At 36.0% G+C, this 23,336-nt stretch overlaps 1 protein-coding gene across 7 annotated transcripts in view; it reads right to left on the bottom strand.

Annotated features, from left to right (window-relative positions):
- Positions 1-23,336, bottom strand: part of LOC135225870 (nidogen-like) — a 65,871-nt gene that overhangs the window by 41,282 nt on the left and 1,253 nt on the right. For 2 of the 7 annotated variants that reach the window (XM_064265420.1, XM_064265422.1), the window contains exons 2-4: positions 15,954-16,470; positions 3,602-3,738; positions 2,920-3,061 (exon numbers count right to left, since the gene is read on the bottom strand). In XM_064265420.1, coding sequence (XP_064121490.1) covers positions 2,920-3,061; positions 3,602-3,738; positions 15,954-16,169 — 495 coding nt within the window. In that variant the 5' untranslated portion in view covers positions 16,170-16,470. Of the gene's footprint in view, positions 1-2,919; positions 3,062-3,601; positions 3,739-15,953; positions 16,913-23,336 lie in introns of those variants that run through there. The other 5 variants (XM_064265419.1, XM_064265425.1, XM_064265421.1 and 2 more) reach the window with 4 other exon arrangements.

Raw genomic sequence — 23,336 nt, 5'->3', positions numbered from 1 at the left:
CTAAAAATTCTGAACACGTAGGGAGAACATTGGGTGCATAAAGGTATTCCTAATGAGAAAAAAACGCAGTGATAAAAGGAATTCCAACGGATTATTCGTGCCCTGTCAAATTGATTTTGTTTAAATTGTCATCGAGGATTGGTTTGCATTCGTTTGTTTCGAGTATTTTTCGTAGGATAATGATAAAAGGCTTTGGATGGACCCTCATACATAACTGTAGGCTAACTCACAATATAGTTGTGGGTATTTGCAGCCTTTTAGACGACAGTAATAGCAACTGGGTTATCTGAAAACCATATCAGAAACTCTGCAAGAAATTTGTTTGCGTTTTAAATTAAAATCCCGTTGTGTTTTGGAAATATACTAAAATCGTTAACATTCACTACAGTTTCAAGACCAGCTGGTTTCCTCTTCAAGCTATGACAGGTGATTTTGATTTTTTCTTACAGAACGACAAGTGTGCTTATTACATTCATTTTTCACTTCCTAATGTTTACAAAAGTATCTGTAAAACATCATAAGAAAAAGGAATGTTGAAATTTTCCACTCTTGCTTGTCAATTGCTCAATAAATGCTTTGATCTGAAGCGAAGTTCTTGAAAATTCTCGTCATGATTTGACAAGACTTGACTCATTGATATCAGGAAGTCCCTTCCAGGTCTTTCAAGATATTCAGTCGTGGGAGAACACTTCACTGGCATCTCTATTATTGTCTCATTGCTGCGTTCCTCTGTGCAAGGGGCTCTTCCGGATACATTTCTTATCTTTTTCTTTGCTTCTTTTTCTGCTTCGTGCCAAGTACAAAGTCAAGTCTAGAGCATCCTAGGCGTCAGAACAGGTCGACGTAAAAGTTCCTACAACATACAGTCAAGCTGTGTATTTCTGTTATTCGTGAGTGTTCTCTGAAAAGCAGCCATAATCAATACAAAGATTCAATGAGCGGTACGAGTGGATGGACAGTCTTCCTAAAAGCCCTGGGAATCTCTTTCAGAAAATGTCACCCAGTGACTGCTGCTGCTGGTGTGAGGGACAAGGAGGCAGCTCCTGCCCTTATCAGCAGTTGATACAGCTCCAGATAAGCATCATCTACTTCCCGGACCAATACGTCAAGGATTTAACTTAAAATAATTTCGTTTAGTTGGATTATCGCTTGCCCGATAAGATACTTGTTGAGTATTCCTCTGAGGCTGTTTTTCTGTGCGTGGGCACTAGACTACGGGCCAATGCCCAGCTCTCCTGGGTATTGGAAATGCGACTATCGGGCGCCATTCAGGTTTTTATCATCTTCATTCATCATCATCGTTTAGGTTCATTTTTTTTTGGCGGTGGGAGTGGGGGGGGGGGGTCCTCCTTTTTTTTTTTTTTTGGGGCACGTCTGGTCCAAATCGCTGGTACCGTTTAAGTGGTAGTTGCAGCTTGTTTTCCAATTCATTGATTCAGTTCATTCTTAAGTCTGTGAGTTTCCACAATTTGTTAGTATTGCCATTTATTAAATAACTTCCTTGTCGTATATCCCTTAATGTTCTTTTCTGTTTTCCATATTACATCGATCATATTTTGAGTCATAATTACGTCATCGTATTTCAATCATTTTCCTTCTCACCAACAGAATACTCGAAAGGCAGAATTTTCACATATAATTTTTATTAATGATCCTATGCATTTTTTCTTTATGTTTCCTTTTATTTTCGCATATTTGATCTGCTTCTCCTCGTTATGCACAGGCCTTGGCAAAATGTGCAGGTTGAATTATAATCCTTTAACCGGTGGTAGCCTTCGAATTCTGGTGTGGAAAATCTCCAGTACATTTGTCCTTCCCGGGTCCAAAACTGCGTCATTGAAAGCACCGTTAAAACGTGACATCTGTCAGGACACCGCAGCTTCTTACTGGGTACATAAGACGTATCATCACTAGACCTATATTCTTTCTTATCAGCTGTGAGATCTAGTACTGCAGTGCTTTGGGGTTAGAGATCAGTGTAGCTACCATTTTTAAGTGATTTTCGTCCTTTAACCGATCTTTTAGCCAACGGTTCTTGTATTTCCTATGTACTATGGTCGTCTTTACTTCTAGACCTAAGAAACTCGCTCACATGACCTTTGCTGTCTTTTTATTCTTCTTCAGCACCTGTAAGGTTTGTTTATTATTTCTCTTTGTCGTAACTGTTAAAGCATAAGCAAGAACACGCAGAGCATTAACAGCCTTCATTTATTTGCAACATTATGTATTGTGAATCACAATTCAAGGCTTGAAAATGGCAAAACCCATCATTTTCACCAAGAGCAAGCATTTACTACTCACTACAACTCACTACTAGTCCGAAAGTGTTGTTGCTAATAGATCATACTGGCACTGGCTTAGGCTCTCAAGAGTAGCATTTTATTTCCTAATGTCAGATTACTCTCAGGTAGACATTAGAGGTACCTCACACTGAGGGACCTGGGGCAACCCGGACAAGATGTAAGGTCTGTAAGGTCTGTAAGGTAAGGCTACCCGCACATGGGACACTTTTAGTGTCCGACCACTAAAATAAAATGAATTGAACACTCATGCTTGTACAGAAGACTGCAGATGAGCCACTAAAAGTGTTTGACACTAAGGCTGCCTGCACACGGGGCACTTTTATTGAAAGATGGCTAGCCAGTAAGTGGTCAGCTACTTCGTGGCCAGCTAATAGTATCAGCTTGTACAGTGCCGTCAACATTTGGTGGCTAGTCTGCGGTCTTTCATACAAACATATGTGTTCCATTTTTTATCTTAGAGGCTAAAAGAGTGGACACAGAGTGACTACCAGGTCTACTATTTCTTGGCTACACAACTGTAGTGCAAGCTAACATTATCAGCTGGCCACTAAGTGGCTGACCACTTAGTGGCCAGCCACCTTCCACTAAAAGTGTCCGGAGATGATTTTGAACCTACCCTGTCTGCTCGTTGGCTGAATGCCCCAACTCCGTCCCAGGTCACGATGAAGATGCCCTCTGGGTTGAAGCCTTCTGCCACTCCAAAGTACTTTTTTAATTCGTTCTTCGCCCTCGTGACCGTCCGAGGATCAGAGGTTTCTCTGGATGAGAGAGGTTATGGAATGAGACACAGCAAAAGAAGAAAAATAGAAAATTCGTTCCCTTTAATGTCTGCTCCTATTTTTTAAACACAGACACTTATACATGCATATATATCATAAATACATACTATATATACTATATATATATATATATATATATATATATATATATATATATATATATATATATATATATACATAAATTTTCAATTCATAAAAGGCAGCATGACTTCATGTGGATGTATAGAGTAAAACCATTTTTTCAAACTTGATTAAAAGAAACTGAGCTTGTCTTATATTTCTCTCAACAAAAAAATGTCCAATTAAACTTTAACTATCAAACATATTCTTGTACACTTCTGTGCAAAATTTTGGAGAGAAAAAATTGTTTTTCAGAATGTGAATGAAAAACTTTCACAAGAGGAGTGTTCTTGTACACTTCTTCGATCATTTTTTTTAAGAAACGAATATATTAAAATATATATTACAGATTGTGAAAGAAAGGAATGTAATGGTTAAACTGAGGAAGTACAACCTTACCTGTACCAGATATTCCCCGCCCTTGTGATATCGACGTCGGAATAAAAAGGCGCGATTATCGGATATTCCAGAGGAAATTGCACATTGAAGAAGTTTGGAATTTCTGTCAGGAAGGAAACGAAACCGTTGATGTTCACCTGAAACAAAAACAAAAATAGTTAATTAATGAATGAAGTACCACTGGAAAAAGACTTGTTTTTTTCTTTTTTACTTTTATAATGTCATAGGTTTTTTGATAAAAGTAAAGGACAATGCAAATATATATGTGCCCAGAAGAAAGACTTATTTCTTATTTTTTGCTTTTATAAAGTCATAGGTTTTTGATAAAAGTATAGGACGACCCAATGAAATGTATAGATGAGTAGACCTTACAACACCAAAGAGTTCCTTGTTGGACGAGTGGGTTACGTGCTCGCCTACCGATTTGGTAGTCCGAGTTCGCTTCCCCGCTCTGCAAACAAGGAATCAGAGGGATTTATTTCTGGTGATTAGAAATTCATTTCTCGATATATTGTGGTTCGGATCCCACAATGAGCTGTAGGTCCCGTTGCTATGTAACCAATTGGTTCCTAGCCACGTAAAATTATCTAATCCTTCGGGCCAGCCCTAGGACGCTGTTAATCAGCTCAGTGGTCTGGTTAAACTAAGATTTGCTTTTTTTGGTACCCTGATAATGTCTTAAGTTAAATCTACTTTAATACTCTAAGTACTAGTTTGTTCCTTTGCTTCCTGTTGGTTCTTGCAATATATTCAAACGTTTTTAACTAACGGCCAAAATCTAATGGTCAACTAGCACATTGTTTCACCAACGAAAATTAAAATGAATACGCTATATTTTACTAGCAGTAATTACTCTGTACAGTTTAACAAGCACGTTGTTTATTTTTTACATTTTCATTCTGATACATAAATCATAAATATCCTACCCTTAAAATCCTGAATCTTTAACTCATCGCAAAACACCTTTTTTCAGAGCTTTTTAATGCTTTTCCATAGACCTTTCTTATGCCCCCCAACCAGAACAGCAACAACAAAGTAGTTTGTATGCTTACTCCCCGAGTAAGCGAAAATGAATTATGTCAAAAGTCACTGAAAAGAAATGCAAGAATCGTATGAATAAGTTGTTGGGTTGGATTGGCTTTATAATGATTTCCTAAAATCATTGAATAATGATTTCAGAGGAATTCAAAGAAATATATTTTAAAGAGGGCAAACAAGAGTTTATTTAATTCAAATAAAGGCAAATTTAGTGGGAATGCTGATAATAGCTTGACTTTATTATTTTAAAAAATTCAGGGTGAAAATCAGTGATAGCACATCTTAATTCGGACTCAAGATTGACGTTACTAATTGGGGATCGTAATGTTGACTTTAATAACTTCATGAATGAAAATGTGCTCTCACAGAGCCAAGTTGAACCAAACATTGACAATAGTTTTGACACATGATCAGAAATGTGTGGGTAATCATGTGAGCAGGATATTTGTGTCCAAAAATCGAATTTCACATCTTGTGGGCATAATTAATTTTCATTTCAATTAATTCTTCTTGAAACAAAGGTATATTGATTTTGCATACAGCTGACAATTTACACACATCTCTATGACTATAACCACCCACATGGTGAATGTGAAAATCTAATGCAAAATTCATACTGATCAAAGTCAGCAAACCTATTGTTAAACCGAATTCTAACTTCTTCTAAATAACCATGTAATTCAGCAAAATCAATAACATCATAAGGCTCAAGAAGCTTTAATGTTGGAAGTGATTTAAATCCCTCTCTTGTATTTGCTTAATCCACATATCCAGTTTTCACCTAAATATTTGTATTTTTCTGAACAAATCTGCTATCATTTTTGCCTTACCTTGCAACTTGAGATTCAATGAGTTCATGTGGCTTGTTAAATCTGTCAGAAAATATAATAGTGTGAGCCACTGTGGGTCATCCAAGTTTGGATTCTCCGACTCCTTCAGTTCAAGAAAGGTCTTTATATCAGGTAACAAAGCAGTAAACCTCTTAAGTACATTACCACGACTCAGCCATCTTACAGCTTTAAAGTAAACTAAATCTCCTTATTCTGTTTCAATTTGTGCTAATTATCATATAAATTGCCGTTGATTTAATGCACGAGTACGGAGAAAATTCACAATTTTGATAACCTCTTGCATTACTTGATGTAATTCACCTGACTTACACACTTCACAACATAAACTTTCTTGGTGAGTGATACAATGAAAGGTCGGTACATCAATGTCCTCATTTGCCTTCAACAAAGAACAAAACCCTTCTTTTTTTCCTTTCATTGAGGGTGGCCCATCTGTGGCAACTGAACTCAATTTTTCCATGTTCAATTCAAACCTTGTACATTCTTTTTTAACAGCCTCAAGAACATCACAGCCACGAGTGCGGTCTTTCAGTGGAGTTAAAGCTAATAGTTCTTCTCTGACAACAAATGTATCAATTATGTATCTTATCCAAATGCAAAGTTGTGCTGTGTCTCTCATGTCTGTTAATTCATCGAGTGCTAGGCTAAATGCCAAGCAAGAGTTCAAGTCTGTTTTAAGATGTTGTTTTATGTTTTCAGACAAATTTACAATTCTTCTAGCTGCCGTTTGTCTGCTCAGTGGCTTCATCATTATTCTTTGGGTCAACTTTTGCTTTTCTTTTTCATTAAAATCGAAAGCAAGCAATTCAGCCACGCTAATGAGGACTTCTTTAACCATTTCTGCATCACTAAAACATTTCTTTCGTCTTGCAATGAATGATCCATGCACAGTTAAGAGTGGCAATTTGATCCATTTCGTCTTCACTCAGAAACCTTCTGAGATCATATCTTTGTATATTTATATCAACTTTTAACTGTTCCAATTCATGTTTTCTCTTCTCGGAATTAAGGGGATATTTATCTTAATGTGCACTGTGAATGGTATCACAATGTCGTTTGATATTATATCTCTTCCCTGCAGTCCTGCAGTAAGAAATTTGTTGCGAAAAAAACAAAAGGGTTTACCTTTCTTATCAACTACTAAAAACTCTTGTTTCATTCAGGATTTATTTCCCGTTTCACTTCTTTCTCGACTTTTTTCTCTTTTTTCTGGTAGGGCATTACTTCTGCTTGGATCTGCCTCCGAATCATTTTTTTTCTCTCTCTCTCTCTCTCTCTCTCTCTCTCTCTCTCTCTCTCTCTCTCTCTCTCTCTCTCTCTCTCATTCTACCGATCTATTTATCCATATTCTTTCCTGAAGAAAAAATATTCCTTTATCAATGCAACAAACCAGTATCACTTATCTCTCTCTCTCTCTCTCTCTCTCTCTCTCTCTCTCTCTCTCTCTCTCTCTCTCTCTCTCTCTCTCTCTCTCTAATAAGTTTCTTCATTTAAAAGGATAATGTTTGTTTTTAAAAATTATGCTAAGAGTGCCTATTAATTCTATATATAAAGTTCCAGACTTACGAAATCACAACTATTTATCTCCCCTCAATAAAAGAGTACTGTTAAAAAAGAAAATGGATAAACGAGTGAGAAGGAAGAAAGATTAAATACTTGTATTTTGAAACAAATCAGTGATACAGTATATTGTTGATTGTTGTAATTATAAAGAGATTTTTGAGCATTTTATATAAAAAGTTAATTGAAAATTATTGTTTGCCAAATTCCATTCAGATAATTCATTAATCGATCTAGATATGGATACTTGCATGTTCATCTCAGTGCCCTAAGCATGAAAAAATAAGCATTCCAATATGTTCACCTCTTCAACAGAGGGAGAATTATAATACTTATAAGACCATCAACAACGGCGATGCCATTGTACAGTTTCAAAATGTCTGCGATAGCAACAACCCTTAACATTATTGCCATTCGATTTGTCAAATGGCAAATATATCAGATATACATTTCACAAAGGAAAATCCAATTTTCAACATAACACTATGAAGGAACTTGAGACTTTTTTTACATTTATCTGATGTAGTTACAGGGATTAATGAAAAAAAAATGTGTAATAGCCATCAGTAATAAGCAACATACAGCTTTCTGTTGATTCACTCATTGCTTCATCATATCTTCAGAATTGTCCATCAAGTAAAAAGAAAATAAAGTACACGCCCAATCTCCTATTTTGGTAAATTTAGTGAACCTGAGTAATTTAAAGCTTATCTATATTAGACCTTATTCTAATGCTTTTCCAGCTGAGAACACCAAATTTGATCTATTTCAATTCGTTACGGGGTTCTACGACAGAAACGTAGAGATACCACAGAAAGAGCTGCTGATCGCAGCTAAGAATAACGAAAATAAAATTAAAAGCTGGCCAATTATAAAATCTTAAACATCAATGGTAGAACTTACTTAAAATCAAAATGCAGAAGTGATGAAAAATTGCTGTATATATAATGATCACTGAATACGTAGGTCAATGCGTAGGCACAGTCAAAATGATTCTGAAGGGGTAGGGATTAAGGAAGCCGTCTGAAGCAAAAAAAAAAAAAAAAAACTTCTTATGATACATGAAGGGAAAAGGTATCAGTCCTTGTACGGGTCAAGCAATACACTTACATCTACGTTGCAAATCTACCGCGCGGCTAGAATAACCCTCCTCCTCCTCCTCCTCACTTGCATATATTGTGACATTGTAGTTTTCGTTTTTTATTTTATCTGAAATACTCTTTACATTCGCATTAGCGTTCACATTCCCAGACACTTCAGTGACACATTGTTATGAAGACCTGTATATCCTTTGTCTATAAGATCATTCTAATTCCGATGGGGAAAAAAAAGAAGAGAAGGAAACTATGATCTTGGCACTCTATTTCTAATGAAATATGGATAACTACATAATAAGAATGTTAAAACAAGGTTAAAACGGTGCCCAGTTACTAGTGCAGCGTTCTATATAATGAGCTATAAATCATCGTTTGAAAATATGATGTAACACACAACAGACGCCAGTGAATCTTTTCTTTGTAGTTGTTTATTTTGTAAAGAATATTTCTTTTATTCAGGAAAAGCGGTAAATATAATTTTCATGATATAAAAAAGAGAATATTCATTTACTTGTTTTTCTCTCGCGGGCCACTTTCAAAATCAAACGGGCCACTTTTGGCCCACGGGCATGGATCGCGTTGGACGGCCCTGACCAAGATGATGTTGTGACGTCAGTTTTAGTAGCCATAATCAGTCAATCAATCAATATCATATTTCTATAGTATATTCACATCACCCGTGCATTCGATGTCTAGGCCAGTCCCTTACGACGCTCCTGATTGGCTGTTGATAAGCCAATCATAGGGCTGGAAACTCTCAGTCTCTCGGAAAGACGTAGCCCTCAGGAGAGGTGGAACATAGATCCTACCTATGTGAACTTTCGAGAGAGACAGAGTTTCCAGCCCTGTGATTGGCTTATCAACAGCCAATCAGGAGCATCGTAAGGGACTGGCCTGGACATCATATGCAAGGCTGATGTGAATCTACTATAGTAAGTTTTAATATCTAACTGTCTTTCTCACAATATGGGAACAGTTATCACACATACACACACACACACTGACACACACACTGTGGTTGCTAGAAAGCCGAGCTCCAGCCCGAGCTGTCCATTGCCGAATTGTCCGTGGGTCACTTAAATGTTTAGTTTTATTGCTTCATGACCTTCCCACCTGCAGCGTGGGCAGAGAAGAAGATCGCTCGTTTCCTGGGACGCGTTCAGACGCCCCGCCGCAAGAGCGCGCGGAAAACAGCTTCGCGTGCCGTAACTCGATCCATCAGGGAAGGTATAAGAGTTAACGTCAATGTGACGACGGTTTATTTCTTCAGAATGTGAGCCAGTCATCGAGAGGATAATATTTTGGAAAATTAATCTGGATTTTTGCGCAGACAGTAAAGTTAATCCAACATGAACGCCACATTTACTGAAGCAATGACTACGATCGTGATAAATATTCCTTGCACGTTTTGAAGGCACATGGGTTTGAGATTTAATTTAAGCTTCTAAAGAATATTATGGTGTTCACTAGACGTAACAGAAAGTAAAGGGAATTACAGAAACAGATATCAGAAAACCAAATAAAATGACACCAGAAATGTAAGTAAATGATGAAAATGGAAGGAGAATTACATTGTGGTAGTAATGTATTGCATCTTTGCATCTTGGAAATTGTATTGAAAGGGACTGAGAATCAATTGAAATTTCCGATAAAACACTTAGCAGTTAGTAGAATGGTGGTTTCATAATAAGAATGAGTCGAGCTGAGTTGAATATAGAATTTAGGCCTACTGGGACCTACAATGAGGCCATTCAGCGCTGAAATGGAAATTAACCGTAAAAGGTCTGAAAGGTGTAACAGGAGGAAAACCTCAAAGCAGTTGCACTGTGAATCGAGTATTAGGAGAGGGTTAAGGAAAGTAAGATGGAAGAAATAGAATATGAAAGGAGGTACAGTAAAAAGAACGAAAGTGGTTGCAGCTAGGGGCCGAAGGCTCGCTGCATAGAACCTTAAGTAATGCCTACAGTGCACCCCATTAGGTCCACTGACAGCATTACCCTCCTACGGAGATAATAAGAATAAGTTAAGTGGGAATGGAAGTAAAGAAAAAATAAGTATATTGCACCAACAACGAAGAATCTAAACAATATAGAACCGGCAAGTGGTCTAAGATTAAAGGTCGATATCACCGGAAACCGAGTCTTATCTACGGTTGTCCGGTTAGAACTGAAAAATATCCGGATTATTCCTGACCTTGTTACGTTTGCTTTAAGTTCATTATATCATAATATAACTATGAACTTCAAAGATTCTCTCTCTCTCTCTCCTCTCTCTCTCTCTCTCTCTCTCTCTCTCTCTCTAACTCTCTGTGGAAAATCACTTGCTCTTAGGTCCAATTGTTCATTAATCTTTCTCTGTTTAATTCTGTAGATAATTTTATTTTTTATTTCTTTGGTAACATTCATCCTTCCGTTTTTATTACTTACATTCTTTTTACTTACTCGGGGAGTAAGCCTACAAACAACGTTGTTGTTGTTGTTGTTGTTGGTAGGGTAAGAAAGTTCCTTGGAAAAGCCTAAAAAAGGTCTAAAAAATGTGTATCGCGTTGAGCTAACGATACAGGAGTTTTATGATAGGATATTTATGGTTTATTTATTGGAATGAAAATGTTAAAAATAAATAATGTCCCTGTTCAACAGTACAGAAAAATTATTTCTAAGAAAATATAGCGTATTTATTTTAATTTTAGTTGGTGTAACACCCTGCTATTTGACCGTAGACTTTAGCACTCGCCCCGAGTAAGCTGGAGGACGGATCACCCTTGTCCTTGCTCACTCTCTTCTTTGAACACTGAGATCATAACTCACTGTTTACAAATTGCTATGGTCTTGAAATTTCCCGAAATTGGTAAAATTTTACCAATATTTCGTGAGGGTGGGCCTTGCGTTCTCACTCTCTCCCACCAACCCACCCACACAGCCGTTCTTCACACACGAAATCAGCTCCACAGCTATACAGGCTCCCACGCGGTGCACTGTAGGCGATAGTACTTGAGGTTCTTTGCAGCGTCCCTTCGGCCCCTGGATGCAACCCCATTCATTCCTTTTACTGCACCTCCGTCCGTTACTCTCTGTTTCATCTTTCTCCCCACTCTCTCTTAACAATTAGTTCACAGTGCAACTGCATTGAGGTTTTTCTCCTGTTACACCTTCCAGCGCTGAATGACCTCATCATAGGTCCGAGAGTACTTTGGTCCTATGCCATGTACTTATAAATACATACATACATAACATACATACATCATAATTTATATAATATATATATATACATATATATATATATATACTTCAGCATTTTTCCGTTAAAAACTTATTTATATCCAAAACCTACGTTTTGGGATACAAATCCCATCTTCAGGGCTAAAACTTTTTCCCTGTTTTTAGCCCTGAAGATGGGATTTGTATCCCGAAACGTAGGCTTTGGATGGAAATAAAGTTTTAACGGAAAAATGCTGAAGCTTCTGCTGGCCATACTCTTTCTATTATTTAATATATATATAATATATATATATATATTATATAATATATAATTATATATATATATATATATTTATATATATATATATATATATATAGTATATATATATATAATATATCTGTACGTGTAGAAATACAGACATTCAAAGTTACCAAAAACGACACTAATAAAATTCCCATTCACTCCCATTTGCTCCACTATAACCAAAATGCAGAAGGAACCTTTGTGCCTACATTGTAGAGTCACCGCCACGGCTGGGGCAGATCAGCCAATTTGGGAGAACCTGGTTATCAGATACAGCAAAGGTCAGTACAACACAGACACGGGAAATGTATACACAAGAACACATTCCAGTATCTTCAGTTTCCGCGTGATTTATCTCTTTTAGGCAGAGTGGTACGTGGTGGTAGGTTTTATTTCATTAGAGGTATGAATTGGACTGTCGACGGATGGTCTCTCGTAAGGACCTTGGTCTCTTGTTCGTCAGTTTTTCGTAAGTTGTACTTTAACAGAGGTGTTTCACATTCACGATAGATCCCAGGTCCCCTTTTTCCTACCGAGGAAATTCTCAATAGCTTTTCGAGGCAAGTGATGTATCAGAAACTACTACTACTACTACTTTTTTTTTTCTTTTGCTCTATCACAGTCCTCCAATTCGACTGGGTGGTATTTATAGTGTGGGGTTCTAGGTTGCATCCTGCCTCCTTAGGAGTCCATCACTTTTCTTACTATGTGTGCCGTTTCTAGGATCACATTCTTCTGCATGAGTCCTGGAGCTACTTCAGCCTCTAGTTTTTCTAGATTCCTTTTCAGGGATCTTGGGGTCGTGCCTAGTGCTCCTATGATTATGGGTACGATTTCCACTGGCACATCCCATATCCTTCTTATTTCTATTTTCAGATCTTGATACTTATCCATTTTTTCCCTTTACTTCTCTTCAACTCTGGTGTCCCATGGTATTGCGACATCAATGAGTGATACCTTCTTCTTGACTTTGTCAATCAACTTCACGTCTGGTCTATTTGCACGTATCACCCTATCCGTTCTGATACCATAGTCCCAGAGGATCTTTGCCTGATCGTTTTCTATCACTCCTTCAGGTTGGTGCTCGTACCACTTATTACTGCAAGGTAACTGATGTTTCTTGCACTGGCTCCAGTGGAGGGCTTTTGCCACTGAATCATGCCTCTTTTTGTACAGGTTCTGTGCAAGTGCCGGGCATTCGCTTGCTATGTGGTTTATGGTTTCATTTTTCATATTGCACTTCCTACATATGGGAGAGATGTTATTGCCGTCTATCGTTCTTTGAACATATCTGGTTCTTAGGGCCTGATCTTGTGCCGCCGTTATCATTCCTTCAGTTTCCTTCTTTAGCTCTCCTCTCTGTAGCCATTGCCATGTGTCATCGCTGGCTAGTTCTTTAGTCTGTCTCATGTATTGTCCGTGCATTGGTTTGTTGTGCCAGTCCTCTGTTCTGTCTGTCATTCTCCTGTCTCTGTATATTTCTGGGTCTTCGTCTACTTTTATTAGTCCTTCTTCCCATGCACTCTTTATTATTATTATTATTATTATTATTATTATTATTATTATTATTATTATTATTATTATTATTATTTGTTGGTAGTATACCCTCTTTCAAACATGTAGTGTTGCTTGTTATTGCTGTATTAACTGCATTCAGTTTATACAGTATTTTCTCTTATCTTTCTAATTACTGGTTATTATTATTATTACAATTATTATTGCTGTTGTTGTTCATAATAAGGGGATTAAGCAGGTTCTCGAAAGCTTTAGTCGTATATATATATATATATATATATATATATATAATATATATATATATATATATATATATATATATTGTCCTTTACTTCATTGTGGATTTTTCTCCATTATTATTATTATTATTATTATTATTATTATTATTATTATTATTATTATTATTATTATATTATTATTATTATTATATCCTATGAGTGATCTCTAGTGGCCTGACCGCATGACCCCAACATAGTGACTTTGACCTGATTTTAAAGGCTACAGATTCGGTTCTACTGCAACATAGAAAGTTTAGAATTCTGCCAATTTTTTTACCATATGACTACATTAAAAAAAATACTATTTTGAATGTTACATTGTTGTGTCCTAAAACAAACATGCATTCCTGAGTATTAAGTAAACATTAAAATAAATTATATAAAAACTACATTTTTCACACCTTTCCCATGTTAGTGGTGATATGGTATAATCATATATATATATATATATATATATATATATATATATATATATATTATGTATATGTATATATATATATATATATATATATATATATATATATATATATAGTATGTGTGTGTACATACATACATACTTATGTATTTTACAAAGTTGCCACGAAAATCTATCGATGATTCAGGTTAGATATGTGAGATTCTGATTACATGTTCTATATCGTCTATTTTATCAACGCATTTCAGAAAAAAAAATTAAATAAAATCTGTCTAGAGAATAAAGGGTTAAACATATGCTTGCATTTTTTCGTCAAAATCATTCGGCATACCAAACATACTGAGAAACACAATCGTCAAATTCTTAGTGATTATTATTTTTGGTCTTCTGTTTTGCCTGTATGACTCGATCATCCTAGACAGGTGAATCTCCCAAAATTACTTTTGTAAACTTAATACAAGTGACCTTATTAGATGCCAATATGTGAGAATTTCAGAATGAAAGATTCTTCAGTAGCGCGCTCTTAAAAGTTTAGACAATTCGTTAATGTTTTAAAATAAATATTAATGTTTTATGATAGCTTATTGTAACGAGCTGAAGATTACAATCATATCTGTCGACGAAAAAAGATATTAGTTTTTGATAACACCATACGAAATAAAAAAAAACCTTTACCGACCCTTTTTGTATGGTACTATATGGACTTCTGAGGGTAGCATTTTCTATGAAGAGATAATCATGATTATTCGTTCATTATGAAGTATAGATTATGCAATTTCCAAATCCCTAGGAAAACATTTTTTTTTATATAGAAAATTGCCTAAACCAGAAAGAGAGAGAGAGAGAGAGAGAGAGAGAGAGAGAGAGAGAGAGAGAGAGAGAGAGAGAGAGATAAATTCAATGTACTCAAAATTATTAGACTGATTTCTTTAGCAAAGTACATTATTTAAGACCTGTCCCACCATCGCTACAGGAGAATCCTCTAATATAGGGTTTTGAAAGACAACGATATCCCTTTTTTTTATCAGATAATTTTCAGGTTTCTCTACACTAGCAGATTTCGTATTACCACTACCATTGCACTAATCATTGTTAAAGCATGTATACACCATAAAGTATATCAGTTGTAAACAATCATTCATAGTGAGGTCGGTGTTATCATTAAGAGAAAGAAACGTTGTACAAAATCACAACAATTTTAATATTAAAAATGCAATCTGCTTTATTGTTTACGTAAGTTTGTTCTCTTCTGCACCCAAAAACATATTCATTTTATAAGTTAGAAGATATGAATTTGTCGTGAACCTTGAGCTTAAAATTTTGGTTAAAGATCCATTAGAGTAACATTATAATATTAAGTGAGTTTCACTTAAAAGCCAATATTTTTTTCTAAGTTCTCCCTTTCATCTTTTACACAAAACATATGACAAAGAGCAACATACTTCTTCCGTGACTTTCTCAGGAGCTCTAATCTAGATGTTTGTCAACAATTCTAACAAGCAGGTGCTCCTCCTCTTTCTATGTCTATTGTGAATCTGGTTGCAACGTATGAGCCACGTCCTTATGAATATTATATAGTCATGTATACATATGCAATGTAGCACGAAGAAACACGTACTTGAGAATATCCGTAAATCCACGGTAAAAAAGGGTAAGTGAAACGGACTTGGAAAAAGTACTTTCGTAGTATATTCTACATTTTCAGTGTAAACTTGAAAATGTAGAATATACTACGAAAGTACTTGTTCTAAGTCCCTGTTTCACTTACCTTTCTACCGTGGATTTAAGGATTTAATGTATTTATTATATGTATATATACATATATATCTATATCTATTCAAGTTCACGCTGAAAATGTAGAATATACTACGAAGGTACTTGTTCTAAGTCCCTGTTTCGCTTACCTTTCTACCGTTGATTTAAAGATGTATGGATATATGTATATATACATATATATATATATATATATATATATATATATATTATATATATATATATATATATCTATATGTGTGTGTATGTACGCGTAATCATGGACAGGCTACACAGGTATGTACGTCCGAGAGATAAGGAAGGACAGAACATAAATATACTCACAAACAAAGACTCGTAGATCTGGCCGTAGAATATGAGAGGAACCTGGAGTCTGATCTCCGTCGTCGAGAAGTCGTCCTTATTCAAGAGCTTGTTGTCCCCGGCTCTTTCGCCGAATCTGAAGAATTCGGATTTCGGGACGGCTCCCGAGGGCCGTAGGACGCCCAAGGACGCCCAGAGCAGTAAACTTCTCACCAGTAAATCCTTGAAAGGCTTCATTTTGAGACGTGAAGTCCGATGGAGGGGTCGGTCTTCTCTCCCCTTTTATGAGGACGATCGAATCGATGCGAACTTTTTATTTTAAAATTATTTTTTTTAGATGGTTTCGAATCGTGTTTCGTCACATCAACATCGTTAAGTTCGTAAGACACTTCGCGAAGTGTTCGTTGTTGTTGTTGTCACTTCAGTAATTAAGTTGTTGTTTTCCGTTTCGTAAAGTAATTCACTCGTTTTTTTTATAACATTTCTCGTCTCACGAACTTTTTGCTGTTTATGGCCGTCAACCTATTACCTAACTGACCTGTGGGAACGTTAAAATAGAATATCAACGCATGCAGTTGCTGAATAAATACGTCTGCTTCTTCACTTTCCGTAGATTCTTTACGCTAATGCTTCAGTGCCACAGTTTTGGCCAAAGCTAATTGGCAGTCACTAGAAAACCACTGAAAAGTTCTGTCACCTTTTTTTTTCTAACTGTGACTTCAAAATAACTTTTTGGAATGAAGATAAGTCATCCAATGCACTTACGTAAATTCTCTGTATTCGTCTTGTAGGCCTAATTTCAACACTCTCTAGTACTTCTCAACACAGAATTCTGCACGCTGCCACCGATCACGAAATCATCACTCAACTCACACGGGATTGTACCTACAAACCTACAAACGGTTCTAAGATTGTTTCCATCAAATTCGTGGGGAGTGAAATGTGCAGCATCGACCACCAGCCAGTATCTCTCAACAACACTGACCATAAGTCATCATTGTGACGAGATAAGAGGGAGATAAGAAGAAATGTCCGAGATCTGGGGCGCAGGCGCGCCAGCCATCCACTCCATATATACGAAGCTGATTCGAAAATCCCAGTACGGGAAGCCGAACTCCGTCAGTCAGAAATAGACGATAATTATGACATTTTGCAATCTAGACCAAGGTTTTTTCTTTTTCGTTTTTGTAATTGTCAAAAGATAATGATTTTCTTTTTAAATCCTACCAGCTTGTGGTCGATCTCCGTGATGGAAGATATCAATTCAAGTGAAAAGAAAATTACAATAATATGACATTTCATTTTGCGATCTAGACCGAGGTTTTTTTCTCGTTTCTGTAAATTATTGTCAAAAGATAATTTGAAGTTAAAACTCCATTCGTGATGGAAGAAACTGATTTAAATGTTTAAAAATGAAAATAATGTGACATTTCAATTTGCACTCTAAACCAAGAACTTTAATTTTTTTATTATTTGTTTTTTTGGAAATGACAAAAGATAACGATTTAAAAAAAAAGAGAAAATCTTCTTAGTTAGTGGATCTAATCTTTTAAGTGGTTTCTTTGGTCCTTATCGGTTATGACCAACAGTAATGTCAATTTCTGTTATGAACGAGTTCAGATAACAGCAAGTATTCAGGACAATTGTTAATTAGCCTTTTTTTTTATCTTCAAGTTGAGTTTCTGGTTGTTTCAATATGTCTCAAATGTTTAATTTTATCATCGTCTGTGCATTAGTTCGTGTGTGTATGTGTGTGTGTGTGTGTGAGAGTGTATGTGTAAGGCGTGGTACACCTTTAATCAATATTTATTGATGCATGTGTTGTATATACATATATTTAGTATATTTGACAAAGTTACATTCACACCACATTTAGGTATGTATGTATGTACTGTATGTATGTATATATGTACGTACGTATGCATGTTTTCTTCGGAGTGAATAAGTAATATTTATAAGATTAAGGATCATTCAGAACACTCTAATGAGAGAGAGGGAGAGAGAGAGAGAGAGAGAGAGAGAGAGAGAGAGAGAGACTTTTGCAGCTATATAAAATGAATGTAATCATTATCATTCGTACGATCTTACAAGAGAGAGAGAGAGAGAGAGAGAGAGAGAGAGGGAGGAAGAGAGAGAGAGAGAGAGAGAGAGAAGGGGGGCGGTTGGGGGGCGGGGCGCCACGTGAGGATGTGAGGGGAACATGCCCCCTCCCCTCTCTCTCTCTCAACCACGGGGCATTGCCATTAAAATAGATCACCCTCACATCCCCTGGCATTCACATCTGTTCCCGAGCTGTTTGGATGGGGGTTGGTTTAGGGGGGTGGCGCCCTCATTGGGGGGGAGGAGGTGAAGGACTCGGTAACGTTCCCCTGTCTCACGAGACAGGGGAAAAATGAACTGAGTTTTCTACTTCTTTTTCCTCCTCGACTTTGGCGCATGATTTGGTAGCGTTCGACTGCTGTTTCTCACTTAGAATTCTCCGGTTCGAGAGATTAATATCTCTCTGAAGAAAGCCGTAGTACTATAATAATAATAATAATAATAATAATAATAATAATAATAATAATTAATTATTATTATTATTATTATTATTATTATTATTATTATTATTATTATTATTATTATTATTATTATTATTATTATTATTATTATTATTATAACAGATATCAGCCACTTTTCTTTTGGCCCGTAGGCTACCGAGTGTAAAACTGCAGGTTCAAAATATGTTGATATTAGCTATTGTATTCTGCTCTCTCTCTCTCTCTCTCTCTCTCTCTCTCTCTTCTCTCTTCGCTACTAAAGAAGAAGCCTTTCGTTCGCCCTTATCGTTTTGTTGGTATTTTATCTCGTCGACAGAAATCTTAAAAGCATCTCTCCCCGGCATCCAAAGACAATGCTTAGAACCCCCTAAGATGACTTCAAAGGCGATCCAGTGAGCCATTCTCTCACAGATAACGTTTTATAGACCGAGTGGCACTCTCTCTCTCTCTCTCTGTCACTCAGTTCTTCTCAGAACCATTTTATGCAATTTTGCTTCTCTCTCTCTCTCTCTCTCTCTCCCTCTCTCTCTCTCATTAGGAAACTGTGAATGAACAGTAAAACCTACTCCTAGAGATAAGTGAGCACACGATGTCTCCTCGGATGGACGAACAAAAGTCTTTGAAACAACCAAATCCTTGTAACTCTCTCTCTCTCTCTGTCTCTCTCGTCAGTTAAATTCTTAACCCGAAGATTGAAGACTCATTTATATCACGGAAGTAATGCGTAAAGATAGCTCTCATAAACTTTGAGCATCACAAGTCTCTCTCTCTCTCTCTCTCTCTCTCTCTCTCTCTCTCTCTCTCTCTCTCTCTCTCTCTCTCTCGTCAGTGTAAATTCTTAAACCCGAAGATTGAAAATTTATCTATGTTGTGAAAGTCTCAGATTCGTTCGTAAATACATGACACTTTGTCCTCAAGTTCCTTTATCTGCTTTCGCGTCTAAGCAGCCTTAAGCAACCAAGCATTCACGAGATACCATTCAAGCAAAGCAATTTATTAGGCCTCGCCCACGCTGACATTCCGCCCTCGCAGACCACCCGAATCGTAACTTCCTCTGGTGATGTTTTCGTCGGTTTGAAAGCCACCGCCCACGCATGCGCGCGCAGAATGATATATCATTTACCTGGGGCGCCAAGTCGGATGACTCAGAGTAAAATAACGTTCTCGTAAACATCTTTGGAAGTAAATAGATGTGTAAATAGAAGTGCAGAGGCGTGTATCCTCTATTTCCTTGTTCCTGTTAATTTCTGTTATTGCTTTCAAACGAACTCGGTTATATTTTTTTGAAGGCTACTTGAATTCAAGTCGGTGTCCCCTTTGGTGGGCTTGTTCCATATGAATAGGGTTCATCTTCTGAATAATAATAATAATAATAATAATAATAATAATAATAATAATAATAATAATAATAATGATAGCCCCAGTTACTTATTTCAAATCAACCCTATGATATTTTTCGTAGTTTCTCGAATTCAAGTCGGTGTCCCCTTTGGTGGGCTCGTTCTATATGGATAGGGTTCGTCTTCTGAATATAATAATAATATTAATAATACTAATCTAAGTATTATACGACTTTGATCTTTCATTAAGCTCATCAGAGGATAGGTAAACAGCGGATATGGACGTCTTTCTAATAATTGCCTTCAAATCGGTTAAAGATTTTGTATTTTCATAAATGTTACTCTGGAGCGTGATATATGAACTATTTCTCGGACTAACCGCGGTAGAATCAAAGTAATGATATGTATGTCCCCTTCGATTGTGCCAAACTATAAGTAATAAGTAATGGGCTTTATCGATCGAAATGGAGTCGCCAAAATAGTTATTGACATTGCTTAAGATGAAAACAGCTTTCAAGTCCCTGTGATTGGTGAAATGTTTTAAATCAGATATGGTCTTGAATTCAGGCCACACAAATTTTGATTCTTTTCTGATGTAACGTTACGTGTGTATAATATATATATATATATATATATATATATATATATATATATATATATATATATATATATATATATGTGTGTGTGTGTGTGTGTGTGTGTGTGTGTGTGTGTGTGTGTGACTGGTAAAAATGTTCTGTTAAACAGAATTCCATCTAATAAAAGGAGCCCATACAAGCACCAAAATATAGAGAGAAAAATACTATATTTCAGAGACTGCTGTCTCCCTCTTCGGTAGATGAGAGGGAGACAGCCGTCTCTGAAATATAGTATTTTTTCTCTCTATATTTTGGAGTTTTTATGGGCTCCTTTTATTTTATATATATATATATATATATATATATATATATATATATATATATATATATACAGTGGGGCTCAAATCTCATGCAACATGATTCTTTTTGCATCGTCCATATTCTCAGACTCAACGTGATGTTGCCAAGTAGTGCTATTTTTTTTCTTTTTTTCATTTGTAATGTCATTCATGTCGAAAAGTTTATGAATTAACAGCTAGCCTTATTTTCTTTATGGTAAAATAGATATGATCCCTTTTATGCATTGGTATAATTCTTAATTTGTGTGATTTTAATTGATTTTTTTTTCTATCTTTACGTTGCTCAGTTCAAGTGTGGTGTGATAAGGTTAACGGTGCCAGCAATGAAAGCACACTTAACATGCTCCTCGGACTGGTCAACATAACCATGTCTGCAGCATTATGACAGTAGACCTAATAAGCTCAACAATCATAACAACAATTTCAATGTAGGAATATGAATTAAAACAAGTTTTATTTGAATGTTGAAGATTTCGGCTGTGTTTAAGCTGCCTGTATGTTGGAAAATGTTTTATAGGCCTACAAAATAATCGCCATCTGAGATGTAATGTTACTCATGAATTTATTTGTAAAGATCACCTGTTCTTTGAGGAATATGAATTACAACCAGTTTTCTTTGAATGTTGAAGTTTCAGGCTGTGTTTAAGCGGCCTGTATGTTGCAAAATGATTTATAGGCCTAGAAAAATAATCTAAGCTTTCTGAGATGTAATCTTTACTAATGTTTTTATTTGTGAGATTACCTGTTCTTTGAAGAATAAAAGATGATGATGATGATTTTGGTTATATGGAGAAGATGGCTATAATCGAAATATCATAAGTATTAATATCAAGGCATATGGAACACTGGTTTTTCAACTGGTTTACAATATTATTTTCTTAAAAGTCCTTCTGCTCACTTTTGATGCATAATTTATTCTTTCATAAGGTAACTTGAAGTGCAAGAATGTGTAAATAACCTCATTTGCATTCTGGCCAGAAATTGTTAATATAGTGATGTGAATGTTAAGCGTAAAGTAAAGAAATCTAACACCTAAGCCTAGGAATAATATCTTGGCTTTGACAAATAAGCGAATATTTGCTAGTATGCTATCAGTTTTGAAATATTAAGAAAGATAACAAATAATTATATATGAAAATCCTTAAACAAATAAAGTAAATGTTTTCAAGATAATTTAATGGTCGCTACTCATTGTAGACCTACTTATATACCAGGTGGTTGTTGTTGCACCGACACTGATACGTCACACATGCTCCCCTCACACGTTGATATCGGTGGGCGCATTCTACTTTTGTATATACATATTTACATTTTCTCAGCGTTGAGGGTAAAGACAATCAAATAAGACTATTTCAAATTTTATGTTTGCTTTGGAAGCATTATTAATGTTACAATTTTTTTTATTTATCTATTTAACATTTGAACTGAGGTTTGATGGCGACTTCGTTTTGGTCAAATGCTTCAGCAATGAGTGAACGAAAGTTTTGAAAAATTTTCGTAAGGGTTTTTCTGAAATTTGGCTACACGTGACATTTTCTTACAATTTTCAAATATATGACAGATTTCACTCTTATGAAACATATTATGGCCTTAGTGTATGCGATACTCGCGTTTTCGCATTGAAATAGAGGATAAATATGGAGCATGCTAGGTTGCCAGTTAGTGAATTTTGAACGAAATCCTATGGAGTCATGTCGCATGAGATTTGAGCATCACCGTACATATATATATAATATATATATATATATATATATATATATATATATATATAGTTATATATATATGTATATGTATATATATGTATATATATATATATATATATATATATATATATATATATATATATATATATATATATATATATATATATATATATAACTCGTTGAGTCGGCAGAACAAAAAACAACCACCACCAATTTCGTCAACACCACCCGGTCACATAACCACCACACCAGCCCTCATTTTTCCGTGATGTCTCCTCTTGGTAAAGATGACGTTATCTGCCTTCGAGGTAATATTCGGGAAGCTTCAGTTGACAATGTCTCTCTCTCTCTCTCTCTCTCTCTCTCTCTCGGCAACTGTTATCGTAAAGATCTTGCAACGGACTTCATCGCTTAATCTGTGGAGGGTTCAATGACTCCTTTCGTATCATCTCGAGACAGACTGATTAGTAATTATCCTCGAGAAAATTTTGACGTTGACTACTGAGACTTTTGTACCGTTGGTAATTCTAAGCACTCATTCCGCGGTAAAGTAGACTATGGCAATTGACGTTTTCCTACGTTATTTTACTTACTGAACAAGAATTTAAAGTAATATTTATTCGGACGACTATAATTAACCCCCAGGGGCCAGTACTAAACACGGCGAAATACACTGGACGCCCCAATCCCTAGTGGATGTCGTATCCGCGGTTACGTTCCTTGCAGTCCGTGGGGAACTATTCTTTAGAATTACCCTGCAAGAAACGTAACCGCGAATACGACATCCACTAGGGATTGGGGCGTCCAGTGTATTTCGCCGTGTTTATTACTGGCCCTTAGGGATTAATTACAGTCGTCCGAATAAGTATTACTTTAAACTCTTG

The sequence above is a fragment of the Macrobrachium nipponense genome, chromosome 13, assembly GCF_015104395.2.
Source record: "Macrobrachium nipponense isolate FS-2020 chromosome 13, ASM1510439v2, whole genome shotgun sequence".
Classification (NCBI taxonomy): domain Eukaryota; kingdom Metazoa; phylum Arthropoda; class Malacostraca; order Decapoda; family Palaemonidae; genus Macrobrachium; species Macrobrachium nipponense.
The sequence above is the reverse complement of the archived record's forward strand: the minus strand, read 5'-3'. Positions and strand labels throughout refer to the sequence as shown.